Source organism: Leptinotarsa decemlineata, unplaced genomic scaffold (genome assembly GCF_025532065.1).
Source record: "Leptinotarsa decemlineata unplaced genomic scaffold, Ldec_3_MD MMD2_tig00001621_RagTag_RagTag, whole genome shotgun sequence".
NCBI lineage: Eukaryota > Metazoa > Arthropoda > Insecta > Coleoptera > Chrysomelidae > Leptinotarsa > Leptinotarsa decemlineata.
Genome location: NW_027412566.1, coordinates 517,464 through 534,142, shown reverse-complemented (window position 1 = coordinate 534,142; position 16,679 = coordinate 517,464). Strand labels below are relative to the sequence as shown.

The window sequence follows — 16,679 nt, the reverse complement described above, 5'->3', positions numbered from 1 at the left end:
AATAATTTCGCCACTTACACGATATTGACTACTCGAGTTCCTCGATGATAATGAGCTCCGGCTGATCTAATGCGCGTTCAATATTCAGAGGCACCGCTAGATTTGGCAAAAATGATGCCTTTTTACTTGAATTTTGTCCGACCTTGCCGTCTTGTTACGTACACAAATAAAAAAGAGGGACTTTTTACATCTACATTGTATGACAGTAGGTACGCTATAAAAACAGGTGTCATTGCTCCGAAGTTCAACTTAACACGCCTTAAACTACACAATTTAAATTTCTTTCGTTTTCAAAACTTCGTCGTGCAATAAACTCACTACAGTGAGTTAAATACAACTTGAATCGCTACTTTATCACCATTCTCATAAAAGTTTAAAGACTTCTTTTCGCGCATCTCTATTCAAAAACTTGGGTGAGCACAATACTACTACACGAAAATGCTAAATATCAGATAAGATTTCAATATTATGTCGATTCAAAATACAATTCCTATTATTTCTGTAACTGAAACTGTTTGTAAAAGTAATTAGCGACGATAACAAAACATAGCAGTACTTGCTTGGCATTTCAGATTATCTCGCTTCTGTTTAGGCTGTGAAGTTTCCACAGGCGCCTCTCCAGTCATTTTATCATAAAAAACTATATAAAGTGAAAGTCAACTTCTACTGTGGTGTTATCTCAAGAATTTGAAATACGTTTCAAAATTCCGGCGTGTGAATTAGCACCTGCACCTGCAGTTTTAGGATGAAAGTTATTCTCCGAAACTCACCAAAAAGTATTCATAGAGAACGCAATTTCTGGAGATACGTTAACATAAAAAGTAAAATTGTATGGATGTTCATGTGGTTTATGGTGTGCCTAGGACAAAGTAATTCCAATGATTTCTCGTTTCCAAATTTAGCGAAGTTGCGATTCAGAAGCAGAGCGACAATGGGGGTGAGTAGATTTCTTTCAAAATTGCTTTGTTTATAAGGTATATGCCTTTTCGTGACAAGAAGGGCGCAAGCGCGTCGCCATGTTGGTAGAGCGGTAGTTTTTGAAACGTCAATACTGTTTTGTGCAATAATGGCTAGAGAAGAAATATTATCTACACAAACAAATAAATCGTTAGAACGACTTATCAATGATGCTCTACTCGTTCATAGTTAAGTCGATGATATAATTGTGAATAAAGAAAAGGGTTAAAAGTTTGTGGACTTTCGCCAAAGGGAAAAAAACTGAGACTGCTGAAAGGTTAGTAATCGCTATAATGTTACTATACGAATAAATCAAAAGAAATAATCATCAAACATTTTATCCCAACAAACTATGACAATTTATTATGACCACTAGTAGAAACTTTTCAAGTGAACAAAACAACAGATTTGAAAGGTATTAAACGACAGTGTCTCAATTGACGGTTTGGGAGTGTATCATTTAACAAATTCAAAATAGTTGATTTACAATTATTATTTTCACACCACCGTAATGGCTTGAAATCTTTCAGTTGAATGATTTTTTTTTATTTTCAGCACTTGCATCATTACTTCGTCGTAATAAACATAAGTAAAAAGGGCAAGTTTATGGCTTGCGTGTAAAATTATCCAATTGAGATATAGCTATTATTCTCAATTATATACTCACCGCCGCATTTGATTTCATCCAACAAATACTTTATTTTTCAGTTTTACATGGCAGTTGTAATTCCAGTCGATTTGCCACCCACAAATACTTACTCTGGCTTCTTCATTGATGCTGTCCATAGATTACCACCCAACCAAAGCTCCTTCGAATATCCACCACTTATGGGACGAGGACTAGAGAGAAAATTGTTCTATAGTTTTCTAGAAAACAATTTCAAATCGTAAGTCGACTCTCAACGTGAAATAAACTGTTGTAAATGGTTGGAAATATTAGTATGCCCTCTGTGTTTACTTTCTATAAGTAATGTGGCATTTTGGATTATCATGTCGACGTAAATCATCGACATAAGTTATAGGTTATGTCGGTGATGTAAAGGGATAATTGAAACAGTTGGTTAATTTCCTGATGCCGAAGGAAGATATAGCATGTTTATTTTGTTCTTCCTAATCCTGTCAACCTAAACGTCAAAACACTTTTTAGGGTTTTCACAAAATCTAATTTTTCATAGTAGATCTTTCAGGAAACAATTATTTATTTAGATAATACGGAGTTGATCCGACAACTTGTGGAGTCATAGTGTGGAGTCACAGTTTTTTGATAATGTGAATATAATCCAAGAATTTTTTGAAAACTGAAAGTGTTTTCATTATTTTATGGGTGTTACGTGTCATCTTATAGAAACCTATATTATATTATAAATAGGAATAACCTCAAGAAACAATAACTATTACAATTTTAGACGTGGTTTTCCGGGAAAGTTCTGCCTATTACGAGCCATATGTGAAGTTTCTATGCATTCTGTACATGAAGCAAGTGGAGTGTTAGGAAATATTTTCCATATAATTCTCACGTGAGTATCAATTCAAGTATCCATAACAACACTTTCACTGAAAGTTATGTCTCACATGTTTTCCCTGTATAATATACAAAAATAATGATTATTTGAAGCACATGTATTTTTCTACGTTGGTTCTTCTGTATATTCTTCATTAGTTGTGTCATATGTGTCAAATGAAAATATTTCTATTTCGCACTTTTGAGTTACTAATTAAAATCTGGAACCTCTGACGTAAAAAATACTATCTTTTGACGCTCATGTGAAGTAATGATTCGTCTAGATTCTAGATGCATATAAAATACTAACATGATCGTTAGAATTTGTCTCAGTCATCTTCCTGTAGAGTATTAACTAAGCATTTGGATATCCGAACGTGGATATTCGAAAGTGGATATTCGAACCCCAAACACATTTGACATATGTAAATAGTATATTATCACAGAGTAAAAATAAGACAGAGTTGCCATGCCTATACCAATACAATACATGTTTTTTGAAACGGGTATCGTACTATCCTTTTCTGTATAACTTATGGGTGAGGAGGGTGGCGTGTAATGACGGGTTTGTGGACCATAAAACAGTGGCGGTTGGTTCAGTTGATAATCGGAGGGATATTATATATTGATAAAATGAAGTAGCCCCGGAGTGCCAATTAATTTTTATTGTTGTTTTTATTTTTATCGTTGTTTTGATAAAATTTTCTATAACTTTTATAAAATAAATCATTTCAGGCGAAAATGTATTCTGTTCAAATAGTTCCTATAGGAAATCTGATTTATTATTAATATTTTGTGTCACTTGATATTTTTCAACTCCAATCTTTACTGTGTATATGACGATTTCCATGCTTGTAAAAAAGTCTCATGAAAAATAAAGTATTGTATTGTATTGTATTATGGAAATGGGGCCAGTTTTTCTTCCACCCACTAGATTTTTATTTATGTATGGCTGTATAATAAAGCGCGTGGTTTACTGTTCTCGTGTAGTGTAAAATTTTTATTTTCCGCTAGTGAAGTGGTTCACTCTGCTATATATAGATGTCGCCCACTTCGTGATTTTTGTCAATGCAGTAATTACATGAAATATCAGTGATGCCAATAATGAAACGCTCGAATCAACCACCATCTTCACGTAACTATGGTCAATTATCAAGAGAAATAACATTAATGACACAAAAAAAGGTAGCCAACTCAGAGAAACATGTGCTCCAAATAAAATCCCTATCCGTTATTATCTAGTGTAGGTGGATTCCCTGCAATGCACTCATTTCTCATCTATAAGCTTCATTTCATTGAAGTTGTTATAAAACGACTGTTATATTAGGCTTATTTCACATTGATCTTGATTATGATCCTGATAGCTGTGATCTGCATGTGCTCTTTTGGAGAACTCCGGTCTATGTCAATAAAACCGGTTGTTTACTGTTCAAAACCTCCTAAGCCTCTTGTTGTATTGCATGCATTTACTGAACAGGGTTTGAAATTAACGAAATATTATAGAATCAATTTTTTTGATATACTTACGGTTACAAAATAATGACAAATTTGCCTAAAGCCTCTTGTATGCATGCATTCACTGAACAGGGTTTGAAATGAACGAAATATTATAGAATCGATTTTTTTATATATATGGTTACAAGATGATTACAAATATGAGATGAAAAAGTATGCCGGTTCCTGATGAAAAAAATGTTTTTGATGGGGAGATGTGATAATGAATGTCGAATTTAAAAGTAATATGATAGTGTTTGAGACTCTGTAAAATACAAAATACCTACATTTTACCTCTCAAAAACAACCGAAAAGGCACATTCAAAGTTTTTTCTCGTGTATTTTGAAAACTATAAAATATTTCAGACTCTTTCATAATTGCTTATTAGTTCAGGTTAGCCAACCTGAATACTACATGTCATCATCTTAGCAGTTAAATTCAGAAAGAGAAAAAATATATATATATAGAACCTCTAGACCAACTGACTATTAAATATTGAAGGAATTGAAAATATACTTCTTATATTTTTTTCCTTTTTCAGGCCATCAAGTTCTAAAAACTTAGAACTACCATCAGAATATGAAAAGGCGGAACTATTGGGAAAAACGGGTAACTGTTCAGCATATAATAACAACTGTATTATAAGTGTTGTAGATTTAATCAGCACTTTTATAAATGACTAATAAAAATAAACACAAATAAGCAAATTCACTTCCTTTGATTTAGAATGAAACCTCTTTCAACTGAGTATTTTTATTGAAAATACTCAGGGGCTTTTCCTTAACAAAAATCTTCAACCACTTTCTGATAATATGAAAAAATAAAAATAACAATTTATAATTTGATGAATATCAATAAATTAGTGAAGTTTCTTTGGTGTTATTAAAAAAAAAGTGTATACAGTGAATTTCACGCATTACTCTCATTACTTCATTACTTGGAAAAAACCTAGTTAATATTTTCAATATACTCTTTATTATTATACAAAAATAGAAACTATAATGAAACAAAATTTAGAATAAATTGACCAAATTCACGTAAAAATGGTTGCGCGTTTCAGGAATTTTCGTGGTTGGCAATACTGATAATCGACGTGCAATATTAAGAAGAGGACATGTAAAAACTTTGAATTTCACGATTTCACCACATTCAAGTAATTCAGTATTTTGTTCATATTGCATCTTCATCTAATGTCATTGAAGCTTCCATATCAGCTTTCACATTACCACTGATTCCATCTTTACTGTAATGTACGAAAACACGATGAATCTGACAGGCTTTGACAATATACCCAGAAATGTCCTGAAATTTAATGATAATTTCATCAAGTTCAGATTTCAATCTTAAATTTTTTGATACATTCAGGCTTTAACATTAAATTAAGACGAAATTTTGTTAAACTCCGATTTCAAACACAGCATTTTGATTTTTTTTTTCAAAATCATTTATGGCCGTTCTAAAAGCCAACGTAATAAACATTCATCTCTCCAGCATCCATAAAAACGGGAGAAACTCTCTGCTTCCTGTTTTCAAATTTTTTTGCATGTCCAATAATCACAGTTAAACTTTCATAGTTACTGAACACGAGTTTTGAGATATTCCAAAAAAACTGTAATTAGTTAAATTATGGGTTTGAAGGTAATTTTCAATTCTGATTACCTTCTTTCATAACTTTCAATGTTAAATATAAAGTTACTTTATTTAATTTTGGGCTAAATTCATATTTTTTTATAAACCTCGTATAGAACTGAAATAATTCGACAGTAGAAAGTGGCATTCTATGTTCAGTCCTTACAGAACTTTTAGTAATAACTTTTTTCTTAAATTATTAAAGAAAGTATTTCAATTTGTTTGGCATCTATTCAAGATAGTAATACAGGATTAATTTGAAAATAATTTTTATTCACACCCTTCATATTGTTCAAGAATAGTCCTGTTGGAAGAAATACAATTTTCAGACATCAATAGTTTCAAAAGCGTAAAAAAAAAACAAAAATTTTCAAAATTTTTATTCAGAATTCTGTCAAAATCAAAGCACGTTAAGTCTTCCATTGAAAAGTCAATAATTTTGTTTTAAAAAATTGTAAAATAAAAACAGCCCTGATTTTTCATCTCAAACATACAGAGTATATAACAAATCGTTAGCATACAATCAAATAAAAGTTATTTGAAAACTTTGCCTTGATTGAACTTTCTACCGCCTTTGTCGGTACCGGTCCAAGAGAAGTATTGCTCCACTAATTTTTTAGTTTCTTCGGAACTAGCATCTAGTTTTTTCCAGTCATATGATTCATAATCTATTTGCCAATCGGGGCTCAACTGAAAAAAAAAAACATAAATTAGAGAGACTCAATATAGGCTTATCATATTTCAGTCTATCATTTCCATCTCTCACTCAACACTTTTCTTTCTCTATATTTCTGTCTTCAGAAATACTTAATTTACATTTCTTCCCTTGTTCCCTCAGTGCCTTCTAAATTCATTTGAAATATTTCTAGCAATACCGTAAAAATTCCTCAATCCTCAGTTTTTTCAAACATGTAATTAAAATTTGAAAATTCAGACAATTATATCTTATAGTTGAATGAAACCCACTACCAGATAAAAATTTCTGATGTGTCACTATCCTTTCCCCTTAATTATTGTTTTTTTTTAATAATCTAATACATTTTCTCTGCACTCCATTATTTCTTATTTTCATTTCTATTCCCCATATCTTCATTTCTCAGTTCAAATTTTCCTGATCTCGTTTCTCAGTCTTTCCTATCCTCAAGGCCCTTATGTTCCTTTCTTGCCTTTTATTTCTCTAATCCCTTCTTTCTCAAATCCTCTCTACCTCTCTCTCTAATCCATTTTCATATCTCTTATTCCTTCTGCATCCCTCTGGCCCGTTCTCCATTTCTCTAGTCATTTTTACTCCCTCTAATGTCCTTACTCACTCTGGCCCATTCTGTCTCTACTCCATACACTCTCTTTTCTCTAGTCTTCTAGTCTCTCGTACCTTCTCTCTCCCTTCCCCTCATTAGCCCGTTTTCCCTGTCCATCTCCCCCTCTATACCCTCATTCTGCCACCCTCCATCTCTGACCTCATTTTCCTTTTTTCCACTCTAAGCTCATTCTCCCCCTCTTCCTCTCTCAAGTTCCTCCTGTCTCTAATGTATTGTCTATATCATGACATTCTCTCTCTAATCTCCTAGTCTCTCATTTTCCTAACTTCTTGTGTCTCTCTCTTATCTTATCCCTTCCATCTCTTTCTAATCGTTCCTCTCAAGAAGTCTGGCCTCTTTCCTACTATTCCCCTCTCCCTCCTCTCCAGACCTTTCTTTATATTTACATATCCCTCTGGTCATCTCTTTCCAATCTCTCTCTATGTCTGTCTATAGTAATCTCTTATCTCTCTCTCCAGTCAACACCTCTCACTCAAGTCTCTCTCTCTAGTCTACAATAAGTGTCTCATACAAAAAACTCACAAAATTAAAGGAGCGGTCCTTTAAAACTGTAACTTACCGGGAAAGCCAGCTCCTGGCCTCGCCACACCCAAACGCCCGAAATGGTGCTGTTGTTGTCTTCTCCAAAAAGACATACCGACGCAAACGCCTGCTTACGCATTTTGTCTAACCTCTGGAACATGCCGGTTATGAGGTTGCAGCTCATGAAGACTTTGGCGAGTTCTTCAGGATATTTGTACTCGCAGTACCATATGGAGTAGTTTTCTGGGTCGAATTTCTGCCAGAAGTATGGGATGGATTTGCTTTCTTCTTCGTTGGAGTAGAATCTTTTGAAATCGTCCATGTCGAAAGTACTGTAACAAAAAAAGTACAATTAATTTATCTAGAACGTCACACAATTCAATGTATAAACATTCATGTCACACATTTATTAGACATGCCAGAAACCTATGTTGATTGTTAGGACTCTTACTGTGTAAAAAAATATTCAAATTGTAACAATTTTGCAAAATTTCTAAATGTGAGAGATTAAATATGTTATGAAGTCATAATTTGCAGTGAGAATTTATTGATTTTCTGTGATGTTCATCATTAACTGCAAAATATACATTTTACTTTTATTTAATAGGTCGAAAGTGAGTTTTTTGGAGTTTTATAAATTTCTACATGAATATTTCCATAATTTAGCTTTTATGGATTGAAAGGACTAAACATATTTGACTAAGGACTTGATCAAATTATTTTAAAATATATGCTTAGCAACATTTCAAGAATTAAAAATTGTTGAACTACCCAAAACTCACCCTTTGGGCATAGCTGCGAAAGGATCCTCTTGTTTCTTGGGTTTCTCTTCTTCTAGCTCTTCTGGTTCTGGAGCCTCTTGCTTCTTCTCTTGTTTCTTTTCACTCTTCTTCTCCTGTTTCTTTTCCTCCTTCTTTCCTTTGCCTAAATGTGAAAAATATTTCTCAGAACGTATATCAAATGAAAAAAAAAAGGATCAAAGTGGATATAGATAATAATGTTTGGATATTTTAGTACCTTTCTTATAAACATATATTCTGAAGAAGGTGTGGAATATCCATTTTCTTTTCGTCTCTTTGTTACAAGTATTATGGTTTGGGCACAAACACTTGCCTTTGAGAGACTTAAGACAAAAAGCATAGATGATATGAATGGGTAATAAGTCTACGTAATCTTTAAGAATCATACATGAAATCATGGTTTAGTTTGGTGTTTTGAAATATTACTGATAAGCAATTTTGTTAAGGGAATCAAAGTTTTTTTTATTGATTTTTCTGGGAATTCTCATTTTCCACAATCTTTAAAAAATTATGTAAGAGAGCAATTTGTATAGATGATAAAGGCAAACTTCTATTTCACCTCTTTAGCTCTTTTTGTGATAGACGTAACTATAAAATATGCAAGTTACTGAAAAATTTTGTATATTCCTTTGTGAAAAATACATTGAATTTACACAATTACTTATCAGAGTGAACTAAATAATTGCCTTCTGAACATCTCGCATTACATTTTTTTTCAATTTGTGGAAAGTAAAATCACACAGAAACATCCATAGAAAAATCAACTGAGGGCAAAAGTGTTTTGACTTTCTACTTATCAATTTTCAAATTGAAAATGTGGGAAACTTCCAAAGAAAGGAAGAAAGAAATCAACTTCAAAAAAAAACGTAGAAAGCCAAAACGCTTCTTTCACAAAAACTAATCTCTATAAATAATATTCCTTTCACAATCTCAACTAGAATCTCATTCAAAATGTTTAGTCAAAGATCACATTTATATATTTATAACAAGACCTCAATAAGTTTTTTACAAAAGAAAATCTGAAAAAGCATCCAGTCATTTCATTTCAACATTTTATTGCGACTCTAATGTTAATTAGTCTTGCCTACAGTTTCTTCTGATAAAGATACAAATATCTTTTTCTGGTGAAATCATTTGATACTATCAAAGTATAAAATGGAAGTCAGAAAAGCCTCTATCAGAAGTTTTCACAAATAATAATCGTGCATAATTTTTTACGCAAAGCATCAATGTTTTCGGATTAATTGTTTTTAGACAAGTTCTTCGAATCCACCGTTGAACACATTAGGACTAAATAGAACAATCCAGTGGAAAAGTGGTTTTATTTAATAATCATATTATACAAAGGCACTGTATAAATGGTAAGTGTATATTTTGCTCATGTTCAGAGAAACGAAAAATGAGGACAATTTTAATAAATGGAAAGAGGGGCTTTATGCATTTGTTATTAATAATGCATTATATTCTCTGGAAGAACATTTGGCAGCATAATGCCTTTAATATAAATGTTATAGTCTTATGAAGTTCTAAAAGATAGGCAGCTTCTCGACATTTTAAATGTTTAATGTGATTTTTATTCTCCTGAGAGGAATTGTAGACTGCTTTAATTATAAACAAAGTTACTTCTACAACTACTACTACTACTGATCAGGCAAGATCAAACTCGATTAACCATAATCAACCAAAATCGACAGTTCAAAATGTCAATTATCTATAATTAGGAGCTCAAAATTGTCGGTCAACCATAATTTACAGTTTAAACTATAAGTTAGCTGTGGTTAACTAACAATCCGTAGTCAATTATAGTTAATCGGTGATCAAAACTATAGACTGTGGCTAACCTATCCACTATCAACAGTCAATTATGAATAAATGAGATCAAGATCAATAATAAGATCTGTCAATTATAGCCAGAAGACAGTTTTTGAGATATCTATTATTTACAAATATAATTATATATTGTTACGGTTTGGATGGTCCACCCCGTAACTTCAAAAACTAAATTGGTCCGATAAGCCGTTCGCTCGCAGCTCGTTCAAGTGGAGAATTCGTTCCTTGAAAAGAAAAGGGAAAAAAAAGCGAACAGCTGATCTAGGTTTTGATAAACAAGTTCTCTTCTGGTCGTGTGTATGTGTTGGTATTTTCGAAATTGTACCTTTTTCTCTATTGTGCAATAAGATTTGGAGTAATGTAAACTTATTTACTTGATTTACAAGAATAGGGAAGGGCACTGAAGTGAGAACTCGAGTAGGAACGTTATGTAGGAGTAGAATGTGGCTTATTATAGTTAGTTGAGTGTTTCAACGTTAAGAAGAAATTAATTATCATCGTTGTCTCTGCTCCTGGTTGTGGAAGAGTCTAATATCTGTGTAGTGAAGCATTTCAAAGCGATATTAGGAAGAACTTTTCGCCAATAATATTCACTACAAGGTGGATAAGATACTGTGTAAGCAGTTGGGGCTTTTCCTTTGTTACTCATTTTGGATACGAAAGGTTTTGTGGACGTAAGGACCCTCAAGAGGTAACTTAATACGTATTCAAGAACAACTGGTGAGTGACTTAATTTTTTTGTGCAATTTATAGGGTTCCAGTGAGGGGGCCACTATTCCTGATTGAACTTGATGTGGAAGTTAATGAAGTAGCCATTTGCTTCTACATGCAATATTGCTGTCTTTGGCAAGCGAAATCAGTAGCTCTCAACTCAATTTCCCGTCTGAATTCTCCGGAGAAAACTGTAGAACTTGTAGTTGTTAGGAGTGCTGACTTATTCAAATTGCAAGTTTTGAAATGGTCTTCCAGCTCTATTGAATTATTAGTCGATACCATTTTATTTAAGCCCTCTGATCCGTTAATTTAAGCAAGAACAATACAAATAAAATAGGGATTTTGAAGAGAATTTCAACGACGTTCTTATTTAAAAAGAAATTGTATTATGTGTTTTGGTCCTAAGGTAACGTGTAAGCGACAACGTGACGTCACTGCGGCGCGTTAACTGAGTTTGTTTTGCCTTTTTGTTGTTGTTATGAGTAAAAATATATTAGATGTTAAGGGGCAGTCCTTCCTTTGTGTGAATTGATTATTTAGTAATTTGTACCGATACGCGTAATCCTGATTATTATTGTAATATAATTGTTAATCATCTTTATATCGTTCCGATTTGTCTGTTCATACCCAGTCACCCTGGGCAGTCTACTAGTTAAGACTGGCTCATTGATAACTAGTGGCGCCCATTAAAATCAACTCAGAAAAATCTAATAAAATTGATCTCGTGGACCCACCCCGACCGACACTTGAGCTTGGGTACGAGTTCACGCACCTCAGCTATTGGACAGATGAACAAGGGTACATAATATTATTTGAGTAGTGCGTAACAATATAATACAGAAGAAAAATTCAAATACAAGGTATGTTGTAAAAATAAGGTAACATACATTCGATTAACTTGTCTCGAACATATGTTCAGAGTTTCAACTGTTTACCTTGTTCATAGTTTGTTGGTGACAAAATGAAGAAAAATTGCTGAATTTTGACACAAAAAACCGTCACACGAGCACATATCCTTAAGATAACTCAGGGATATACCAAAAAGTGCATCTCAAAACTGCTTTGAGGATTGGAAAAAATCCTGGACTACTTTGAAGAGGACAAAATAGAAATTGATGAATAAATAAAACGAAAAAATTTACCTTATTTTTCAACAGACCTTGTATTCATTTGTTTGAAGAGGTTCAACACAACTACGAGTTTTCTGTGAAATCCAGAATTCTAGATAGTAATTTCAATCAGCCTACCAACTTACTCTTTTTTTTGTTTGTATTAACAGGTCCATCGTGTTCTCTCAAAGCAGCTTGTTAAAAAAAATAAAATAATGAGCATTTTGACTAAGTTAGGTTTACATCTTAGTGAATGTATACCTTTTTAAAAATAAATTGAAATTCAAAGTGTGGGGAAGTGAGAATCCTGACTATACTACCTGCAGTATTGATATAATTTATTAAACTAGATAAGCATCGACAGAAAAACATATGTCTTATGCCACAATTAATTATTTAATGAATTACCAAACGAAATCAAATACTTATAAGCAGATTCATTAAATTAAGAAAACACTTGAAGAAATCCAGAAAAATTAAGGATTTATTCATATGTAACAAGAATGATTTGGTTCAAAAATTAGAGAAAACTGGGAAGGGAAACTAGGTTTATAGTTTTTGTATTGAAATTAAATTTTAATTTCTTAATACATGCACAAATATAGTAAAACCCTTACACTGCAGAAAACGGAATTTTGTGTCGTCTGAATGTTTCACAGAATGACGACATGCTATCGAGACCTATGTAAACATAACTCTGCATTCCTTTCTTCATCTGATGAATCCCACCAATTAATTGTAAAAGTTGTCAAACGACATCACCGGAAGAGTTTAGATGAATCCAATGAAGATTATTTATTTTTGGTTAAAGAACGAACAGTGACCTGAATTTACAAGTGACGGGATGCCTTTATTGCCAAAACCAAAATATTTCCTCACATATTTATTTGACATGAATATTAACAAATTCTCAAAATTTTTAGCCACATCACAACACTGCTTACAATGACAAATAACAAATGCTGTAGAAATACTTCTTTCCAAATTCAAACTTTGTTTTCATATATATAAACGCATTTAGCCCCCACTACTAGTAGACAATTGACAGCTAACACGAACCCATCAGATTCATCAACACTGGTTTTCAATGTAACTGATCGAAATTCAGCAATGATAAAAATGATTAAATGCGACAAGTTATTGATATAAAAATAATTTTTTTGGAGAAAAATACATCGATTTCAAGTTGTAACTCATCGTTTTGAACACCCCGTATAAAGTTTTCCAACACAAATTTTATTTTTTTCAGATATTCAGTTACTTTTTCATTATTCTCTTCAATAATTTTCAAAGTTATAGAACCCTAGTTAATGGAAGAAAATGTTTACCTTGAGCTGCTGGTTTAACGGCACCAATTTGAGCTGGTTTACTGCAAAGTTCTACTTGACCAAGAACCTCTTTGAATTCCCGTTGGTTTACTAGGGTGTTGAACCATCTATTCACATTAACAAATGGCTTCCTATAGTCGGGATCAAGGACATACTTGTAGGCATTCAGTAAATTGCAAGCTACTACTATATCAGCAAGAGTGACCCTCTCTCCAACCAAATAAGTACGGGTGAGCAAATGGGCATTGAGAATAGTGAGTGCAGCCTTCATGTCTTCTTTCGCTCTTTGAGATGCCTACGAAAAACATAACTTTCAGGGAAAAAATATCAAGGCAATCGTTTTTTTGGTTTAATTTTGAAAAAAGTAATATTTCAAGTACAGTGGCCTGTTGCTTGGTGAAAATTGATTACACTATGATAATAATTACAAATTTTCAGTTGGACTGAGGAAGCTACTGTTGCAGTGAAATGTGTATTCGAAGTAAGGTCAATATTGTAAGGATTTTTTATTATCATCATACCTGGAAATTGAGTTTTCCCATGTGGCAACCACCAGAAATTAATGAAAAAGCAAATTTTCATTTTCCATCCCCCATTTTACATCTAGCTATTCTCAATGAACACTATTGATTAAGGCTCCTCTTGGGAGTTGATCAAATCAGTAACAAAATACATCCTAAGATCAAATCAATGAAAAATATGTTCAAGAAAAATCATCTGTTTCACTTCAGCTACTAAATTTATGTGAAACTCCTAACAAACGTAAAATAGAATTCCGAAAATTCACAAAATGAAAGATACTAGTGGATTACTCAATTTTATTTCACAAATATTTAAGAAATTAACAATGAGGTTGGATTTCTGCTTATTGGTGTTTGCACTATTATTTCTTCTCTAAGAAATGTCATATCAACTTCAAATTAATAGGGACAACACCAGGTAATTTTTCATAGAAACCTCTCCTGAAGTAAATACTGTGAAAGCCAAAATGAGAATGGAACAAAAAAAAAGTTCAGATTTTTCCTGAACTACAGAAGGTTCTGGAAATTGTGAGAAAATGTTCAACGGAAATATTAGAAGGTTGTGATATCAAAACATTTCAGATATTTGATTGCTGTGGTGTCATTGTTTACAATTTCAAAGTTGATATATAAAAATTCTAGGAACATAAAACACAAAGATTGACAAAAATGAAATTTTGAATTCAATGTGATTATAATTGAAACAGCTAATCTGAGAGTGAATTCCTACATGAATTGAAAACTATAAAGCAGATCATAAACATTGAACCTTTTACTTGAGACTTAAATTAAGAGACACAGACCAAGATATATAAATTGGATATAAAGATAAAAATAACTTCAAACTCAAAAAAAAACAAACTTTTCTTGACATATCAACTGAAGCTGAAAGTTTCAACTGAAACTTTCATTTTAAGTTGATACGTCAAGAAGAGTACTTCGACCACACCACTGTAAATGACTGCTGCAGTTGCAGTTGAAACGTTTGAAGATTGTAACCAAAGAAGACCACGACAATACCCAGAAACCAACCAAAACATCTACTTGAAAACACTGAAAATACCTTCTTCAACGAATGACAGAAAAAATATTGCCTGAACAGTGAATTCTTGCCAACAAAGTGGTGTTAAAAAATAAACATCTCTATCGTTAACACAAATACATTTTTCTTTAATTCTGGGTATAATTTTCCATTCCTTTGCTAGTTTTTACTAGCTTACTAGTTTAGTTACACTAAAAAATTTGGATTTACTTGTCATTATGAAGAGTCGACTTTTTCATGTCTATAAAAGAATATTCTAATGGATCTATGAAAATGAAAATTGAAAAAGGTATCTTTTTGCGAGCAAAGCTTCTTGGCTTTTTATTCCATCCCCCTTTACATAAAAATTGTAGGAATCTTCCAATAAGTTCAAAGATGTGTAGATCATGCATAGAAATCACTTTCAGATACAAACTGAATGGGAAAGTCCTCCTGAACAACTACTTTCTTAAAATTATACCCCTTTCAATTCAAGCTTCAAAATGTTTTTGATGGCAGTTCCTTATGATGTTTTCCAAATGTCTTCCTCTACATGGTCCTCATATATAATGTGTTTGCAATGATGCAGTTTTGACAACACTTCTATTTTCGTAACATGCAATTGTGAAGAGAATATATAAAGTGTGATAGAAAGTGGAGGTCCCATCTCTAAACACTCTTGTTAGTAGACTAGGTTAAGGAAATATTACATTTTCATCTAGGATACTGGTACTTACTTCCTGATTGCTACCAGTGTTTTTGAGGATGCCAATAACGGGAAATACCCAAGCACAGACCGGGGGTAAAACCTCACCTTCAGCAAAACCAATCCACTGTAAAATCTGAGCCCTGTCAAACTCATTTTTGCCTCTCAACTGGTCATCAGCTACGAAATAAGCGATAGCATTGCTATCCTGTAGGCACTTTCCATCATTGGACTCGAAAGCAGGCACCTAAAAAATTTTTTTAACTTTTTAACCTCTCCACAATACTTGGAATTTGCATTTTTTCAAAATTGTGAGAGGCAGACTTACCTTGCCGCTCGGGAATTTATCCGTAAATTCCTTGGTTTTATTGGTTTCTCCAAAAACGAAATTTGGAGCTAATTTGACAGATGTCTTCGCATATTGTGCAGCGATGAGAGCTTTAGCGGCACGAAAATTTTCAGGATAAGTGTACAAAGTCTACAAAAATAAATATTAGATGATACGCAGCACATTATGAGTCTCATATATTAATTGTATTTTTTATAGGATGGTCACCGGAAAGAGAAGTATTTTCAAGTTTGAAAAAAACCTTACCCCGGCAGCCATTCTCACTACTCTAAAATTTCAAAAGAGAGAATTTACATTCAACAAAAAGGAAGAAGTAGAAAGAAGAGAGTATGAAGTTATGCAAAATACAACTGTACGTCAACAACGTTGCCAAAGTTTTAATAGAAGCACAATGCTCTGTAACAAGGTGTAAATAATTATAGTCCACAGAATTTTAGAACCTCAGACGATAGCCATCGGCCTAATTCGTGGAAATTATTTTCCACCAGGGAGTCCTTTCGCGACATAACTTCCATAGGACCTAAGCATGTATTCCCAAAGGAAAAACGATTTGGTATTCTCCGCAGAGGTATGATTTTTTTCCATGGAATACACTTTTCATATACACTTGTCTATATTCAAGTGATTTCAAATATTTCACAGAATGCATATCATTGTAGTTGTTAATGTCACAGAGTATGCTCTCCTTTGTCGTTTTTGTATTTGTCTTTGGTTCTGAAAAACTTGTTCAGAATTTGAATCGCGTTCATAGTTTCATGATAATGAAAAAACAGCTTTTATAAAGTTTTTGATGTTTTTTGATCTGAACAAAAATTTTGAAATTTCTTTGCTTCAATCAGTGTCGAAATAGAAAAGCTGCATATATTTTTGCAAAAAAT

The 16,679-nt window shown here is 32.8% G+C and overlaps 2 protein-coding genes and 1 long non-coding RNA gene across 5 annotated transcripts; 2 read left to right on the top strand and 1 right to left on the bottom strand.

Moving 5' to 3' along the window:
* Window positions 1-317: 317 nt before the first annotated feature.
* LOC111509025 (uncharacterized) lies at window positions 318-4,652 on the top strand. Of its 3 annotated transcripts, XM_023164694.2 has the most exons (5): window positions 318-413; window positions 573-937; window positions 1,666-1,844; window positions 2,364-2,474; window positions 4,495-4,652. In XM_023164694.2, the coding sequence occupies exons 2-5, from the start codon at window positions 746-748 to the stop codon at window positions 4,634-4,636; spliced, it is 624 nt and encodes a 207-aa protein (XP_023020462.2). In that variant the 5' UTR covers window positions 318-413; window positions 573-745; the 3' UTR covers window positions 4,637-4,652. The 3 variants fall into 3 exon arrangements, with proteins under 3 accessions (XP_023020462.2, XP_074032221.1, XP_074032222.1); XM_074176120.1 differs by having other exon boundaries at window positions 324-937; XM_074176121.1 differs by lacking the exons at window positions 318-413; window positions 573-937 and adding an exon at window positions 1,033-1,234.
* A 1,295-nt stretch (window positions 4,653-5,947) lies between these two features.
* Window positions 5,948-16,204, bottom strand: eEF1gamma (elongation factor 1-gamma). Its single transcript, XM_023164695.2, has 7 exons — window positions 16,048-16,204; window positions 15,781-15,930; window positions 15,484-15,699; window positions 13,205-13,499; window positions 8,206-8,347; window positions 7,461-7,755; window positions 5,948-6,272 (listed from the first exon to the last, which is right to left on the bottom strand). The coding sequence occupies exons 1-7, from the start codon at window positions 16,057-16,059 to the stop codon at window positions 6,117-6,119; spliced, it is 1,266 nt and encodes a 421-aa protein (XP_023020463.1). The 5' UTR covers window positions 16,060-16,204; the 3' UTR covers window positions 5,948-6,116.
* LOC141482600 (uncharacterized) lies at window positions 10,184-11,368 on the top strand. The gene is made up of 2 exons (XR_012465608.1): window positions 10,184-10,744; window positions 10,807-11,368. It is a non-coding gene; the product is annotated as an uncharacterized lncRNA (long non-coding RNA).
* Window positions 16,205-16,679: the final 475 nt, after the last annotated feature.